General features: G+C 57.4%; 1 protein-coding gene across 2 annotated transcripts in view; it reads right to left on the reverse strand.

Moving 5' to 3' along the window:
• Positions 1-6: 6 nt before the first annotated feature.
• LOC115870856 (protein POLR1D-like) overlaps positions 7-5,831 on the reverse strand; it is a 34,634-nt gene continuing 28,809 nt past the window's right edge. Inside the window, exons 1-2 of one of the 2 annotated variants that reach the window (XM_030886644.2) lie at positions 4,815-4,945; positions 7-400 (exon numbers count right to left, since the gene is read on the reverse strand). In XM_030886644.2, the coding sequence (XP_030742504.2) occupies positions 124-400; positions 4,815-4,930 (393 nt within the window). In that variant the 5' untranslated portion in view covers positions 4,931-4,945 and the 3' untranslated portion in view covers positions 7-123. Of the gene's footprint in view, positions 401-4,814; positions 4,946-5,831 lie in introns of those variants that run through there. The other variant, XM_045294025.1, reaches the window with a different exon arrangement.

Raw genomic sequence — 5,831 nt, forward strand, 5'->3', positions numbered from 1 at the left:
CCATCAACCTCTTTATAAACAACAACAAGAACAAGGGATCGACTGCAAGAATCATCGTCCTCAGCCACCTCCTCTGCTTCAAGAAAGCCACACCGCCCCGGTCCCCGGTGCTGGGGACCCGCCTCATCGCCTGTTGGAGCGCCGGTGGGACTTCCCGTGGGAGCTGCGCTTCCGAGAGGAGGGCGGTGAGTGGCCGGCGCGGCTGCGCTGGACACTGGCCCTGTATGGGTGGGGCCGGCGCTTCCTGGGGCTTTCCTCCTTGTGCGGGGGTGGCGGGCTTTCCGCAGGCTCCGCGGTGCCCTCCTGGGGCTCCTGGTCTGGCTCCTTGTGCGGGGGCAGTGTGTTCTTGATGGTGTTAAGGAGAAACCTTTTGTTGGTTCCCGCAAGGGGACACTTCATCCTGGGGGAGAAGAAGACAGGGGCCAAGTTCAATCACTGGCTCCAAAGTTGAACCCCTGCACCAGCCCCCCATGGGATTAGGGGCCTCCCAGGACCAAGGGCAGCCTGTCCTGGCCTGCTTTCAGCTCTCCTTGCATGCCACCTAGTGTAAACTTGGAGTACAGGGGGCACGGGCAAGGCACTGCCAACGCCAAACGGGCCTGGACCCCTGGAGAACGTATCCATCTGGGACTGACTTTTCCAGCACAATTTACAGGGGCAGGTTCAGCTACAATGAAAATTAACGGTGCCATCTAAGCTTCTTCCTAATTAGCAAATGCCCATTTTGACTAAAATCTCTTTCACCTTCATGCCAGGCACCTTGCTTTTCATGATAAAAGACCCAAAGAAAAGACATAGGAGACGCGTCAGGCCCTGGTGGCCTGTTGGGTTACAGCCTGGCTGCCAATCACAAGGTCAGCAGTCTGAACCCACCTGCTGTTCCGTTAGGGGAGAAAGCTGAGACTGTCTGCTCCTGGACAAATCTGAGTCTACGAAACTTCCCATACACGGGATTGCTACGAGTTATAACGCTACGGTCCTTTCAAAGACTCCACGTGCACACGAGCGCGGGACACTGAATAAGGAGGACCGAGAGGGAATCGCTGCATTTGAGTTGCGGTGCCAAAGAGAGATCATCCGCCTCCGAAGAAGTGCAGCCGGAATGCTCCTTAAAGGCAAGGATGGGAGCCTTCATCTCCCGCCCTTAGACGCGCTGTCAGGAGAGAGCAGCCCCCGGAGTAGGACCTCGTGCGTGGTGTAAAGTAGAAGGGCAGCTAACAAGAGGAGGACCTTCCACAAGACGGACGGACACAGCAGCTGCAGCAATGGGCTCGCACATCAGAACAATGGGGAGGCTGGTGCAGGACCGGGCCGTGGTCCGTCCCATTGTACCAGGGTGGCTACGGATCGCAACCTGCTCACCAGCACCTAACAACAACATGAGCTAGGATAGGGACCTGGTGGCATAGTGGGTTAAGTGTCTGCCTGCCAACCGCAAGGTCACCAGTTGGAAACCACCAGCCGCTCCATGGGTAAAAGAGGAGGCGCTCTATGCCCACAGAGCATGACCGTCTCAGACGCCCACTCTGCTCTGTGGGGTCGCTGTGAGAGGGCATGAACGAGCTGGACGGCCGTGAGTGAGCGGAGCCCTGGGCTGCTGACTGCGGTGCCTACCGTTCGAACCCACAAACTGCTCTGAGGGAGGGTGCAGCCCTCGGCTCCCCAAAGACCAACCGGCTGGGGAACTGGAAGGAGCAGGTCTGCTCTGTCCTGGGAACTGAGTGGATGACAGGAGGCTTGGTCGGGTTGCTCCACCGTTAAGAACATCGGCTATGTGCTGGGAACAAGGGCTCCGTGGTCTGCATTAGAGACCGTCCACAGGAGCCAGTGCCTGTCAGTCTCCTTTCAGAGCCCCTAGTTCAGGGCTGTGGGGTGTGCCTTTGCAGCCCCCCACCCGCACCTCTGGCTGGATTCTGTGCAGCACGAGGGGGCTTCGCAAAATGCCTGGAAATGGAATGAAATGTAACAGGATTTCTGAGGCCCCTTACCTACATTCCCATGGCTTCGTGAGACGTGCTCGGCCAGGCGGGAAGGCCATACTAGCTGGCTTACTTCATGCCTCGGTGTGCTTACATCCCAGTCTCGATTTTACTTTGCCTGTGTAGTCAGTCTTTCATTTTGCTTCCCTTCGCTGTGGGCTGTCTGGACACATGGGGCTAGTGACCACAAGGTCAGGAGTTCGAAGCCCCCAGCAGCACCACGGAAGCTGAAGCTGCCTGCTCCCTTAGCGACTGGAGGCTCAGAAACCCACCCTGTGCTGTGGGGTCACGTGGGCTGGAAAGGACTCCACGGCAGCAGGGCTCACTGGGTTTGGGCACTGCAAATCACGGACTCGGGCACGGCTGGTCGTGGCAAACGTAACGCAGGACCATCTTCCAGATCACATTTTGATGCCAAGAGCTTCCCACACACTGCTTCCAACTGCCCGACAGCATTCATGAGCCTGGCTCCTCATGACGGAACACAAGCATCACAGGCGAGCAGTGCCCGTGCGGAGGGCTAACCCCCCAGACATGGATGGCACTGACTCTTGAATTAAAAGGGGGATGGGGGGGTGGGAAGAAACCCCCCCTGCCGTGAACCAGCAGCTCTGAGCCTCCTCGGGCAGAGAAAACCCCAGAGAGGCAGCCAAGGCTTCACTAACAGACCGTGCTGCGCCTGATCAGTGGTGGCACTGGGGACAGCAGATGCGGGGGAGACACCCAGAAGTGGCCACCACACTGGAGTACACGCCACCAGGAGTGAGGAGCGAGGAGGAAAGCGGTAGCAGAAAGCAGCTCTGCCAGAGCCCAGAAGCAACGGCGGTGGTGGCGGCAGCAGCAAGTGCTACTGAGCAGCTGGAGCCCAGCTGGCGGCATGTGGGTAAGCACTCCACTGCTAAGCACAAGGTCGGCAGGTCAAACCCACTTGCCGCTCCATGAAAGAAAGAAGAGGCCATCTGTTCTGATAAAGACTGACAGTGTTGGAAACCCACAGGGCAGGTCCCTCTCCTCTGTGCTATTGGGTGGGTGGCTATGGGTCAGAACTGACCATGGGGCTCCGCGGGGCTTTCAGAGAATGTGCATTATGTGACCTGCACACCTCCAGCCATTCAGAGCACCGAGAAGTACTCCACGGAGCCCTGGTGCCGGGTGGCTAAGTGCTGGGCTGCTGACCATAGAGTAGCACCGGCCACTCTGTGGGAGAAAGCCGGGGCCATCTGCTCCTGCACTGATGCACAGCCTCGGAGGTTCTCTGTGCCTCGGGGTTGGCCCGAAGGCAGTGGGCCCAGTTGCCTTTGGGGAAGTAACTGCACATCAGGGCACGTCTGCCAAGCAAGGGCTCCCTTCTGGGACCTTTCAGGGGCTCCCTGGACTCTGGCCCTGCACCCTTGGCAGCGAAGCAGAGTGGGCCCTGAAGGCACAGCAGGACGGGGCAGCGTGGACTCTGCCTCATGGCCTGGTGTGCAGCGCTGTCTGCAGCGTGGTCTTCGAGGCTGTGATCTCTACAGAAGCAGATGGCCTGGCCTTTCTGCTGAGGCACTTTGCGGGGTCGGGGTGTGTCGAAACCACCAACCTAGGATCAGAAGTCAAGAGCTTACCTGTTTGAACTACCCTAGAAAAGAGCCCTCATGGGGTAGTGGTTGGTTACGCGTCAGGCTGCTAATTGAGAGGTCAGCAATTCGAAACCACTAACTACCCTGAGGGAGAAAGACGAGGCTTCTACCTTTGTAAGGAGCCTGTCTTAGAAACCCCCAGGGCAGCTCTACCCTGCCCCATAGAGCCCCTGTGAGTCAGATGTGACCTGATGGCGGTGAGTTTGGGTTTGGAGAGCGAAGCAAAAGGTCTTCGGTTCGAGCCCACCAGCTGCTCCACAGGCAATGTGAGGCTGTCCACCTTCGTAAAGATTCACAGCCTTGGACACCCTACGCAGGGCTGCAATGAGTCGGGGTCAGCTCGGTGGCAGTGCGACCGGGTGCAGTCAGGGTTCTTGGGTGCTGGGTGCAAACAGTGAGTGCCCTTGTCTGCTAATCAAAAAGACCTTCGGGTCAGACCCATTCAGGGGGACATGGAAGACAGGTCTGGGGGACTCCTGGAAAAGCCCGCCCCTGGAAACCGAGGGGAGCACAGTCGCTTCTCTGACCCCTCGGAGGTGCCACGAGCGGAAATGACTCAGTGGCAGTGGCTCTGGGCGCGGCACTCAGCACACATTTAAATGAATCAAAGGAGGGACATACCAGGACAAGCACAGCGGAGACTGGATAACAGACCCTACAGTAATCAAAAGCTGAATTCATAAGATGAAGGCACTCTCTCAAAACGTCAGCAGTTCAAAGCCACCGACTGAAGGCAAGGGTTTCTGCTCCGGTAAAGAACTGCAGGGGCAGCTCTGCCCTGACCTTGAGGGTCACTACGTCAGGGCCTACTCTGTGGCAGTGACTTTGGGCTTTGAGAGAGTGCCTTTGCCTTATGAGTAGGCCAAGGTGTACCCAGCAGCACTCCCACAGGCCAGGGAAAAGCAGAATTAAAAGAGAATATTCATTTCCCACCGACTCTGAAACTCACTGGCATCTGCATGTCACTGGGTGGCCAAAGGGATGTTGAAGGTAGGAGACACGGGCCCCAGGCCCCTGGCCCCGTCCGCTTCTCCCCAGAGGCAACAGGTGCACGCAGCCCTAAGTGGCAGCGGCGGCAGCAGCAGCACTCGGCCTGTGCCTCCCCTGCTCTCCACGTGCGTGCTGTGCCGCAGCCCTTGTGCCAGGGGTGGGCGCGCGCCCGTCCTGTTCGGATGCCTCTCACTGTGTCAGCCTGGAGGAAGCGGGCGGAAGGACTTACCAGCCCATGGGTCCCATGGTCTCCGCCCGCGTCTTGCCCCGCTTGGCCTCCTTGAGCAGCTCCTCAATGGCCTTCCTGGGGGAGAGGGAGGAAGGGGCAGAGTTTTTAGCAGACATTTGAAAAGAACTGCCATTCACGCTTATAAACACATACAAGATTTTTCCCCAACCACAACATACTTCCTTATTTTCTTTCCCACGCCGAGCTTTGTATAAGATGGAAAATCCTCAAGAGGAAAGGACAAGCGAGAGACACCACTGCAGTGGGGACGGCTCAGTCACTCCCCTGCGAACAGAGCGACGCTTCTTTTTCACGAATTTGGAAATGAGCCCAAGGCAGGAGTGGCCAAATATTCCAGGAGACATCACACCGTTTGTGAGGACAATGGGATCACAAGGTAATGGGACGTGCCACAAATGGTGTGACCTCCCTCCTGCATCCATATTAAAAGTGTTCACATTCACTATCGTTCTGAGAGATATTAATGAGCTAAGGTAGCCAAGCCCGCAGTGCCTAGTGAGAGGGAGGCCGCTGGTACTCCCCGTCCACCGGTGGTGGGATGTGGGAGTGGTGGTGGGATGTGGGAGTGGTGGTGGGACTCTGCACTCGCTTCATGGTTCTGGCACACGATTTGGCAACGTGCTAAGAGGACTTAACGACAGTGGTATTTGTTGACCCAACGCCCCCATCTCATCCCCTGGGAATAACCAAGTAGGTATGTGAAACCAGGTTCAGCAGGATGTCCGTTAGACCATGTACTGAGTGCTGTTGGGTGTCATGAATCGGCTCCGGCTCTTGTACAACAGAAAGAAACACCCCTCGCTCCGCGCCATCCTGACAAGTGTCCTTGTTTGGGCCTGGTGTGTAGGTCACTGCTGCAGACCATCCCCTAAGGGTCTCCTCTTTCTCACTGTCCCTCTCTAAAGGACTCCACGGCAGCAGGGCTCACTGGGTTTGGGCACTGCAAATCACGGACTCGGGCACGGCTGGTCGTGGCAAACGTAACGCAGGACCATC

The sequence above is a fragment of the Echinops telfairi genome, unplaced genomic scaffold (genome assembly GCF_000313985.2).
Source record: "Echinops telfairi isolate 266 unplaced genomic scaffold, ASM31398v2 ScPeMD7_2565;HRSCAF=3150, whole genome shotgun sequence".
Taxonomy (NCBI): domain Eukaryota; kingdom Metazoa; phylum Chordata; class Mammalia; order Afrosoricida; family Tenrecidae; genus Echinops; species Echinops telfairi.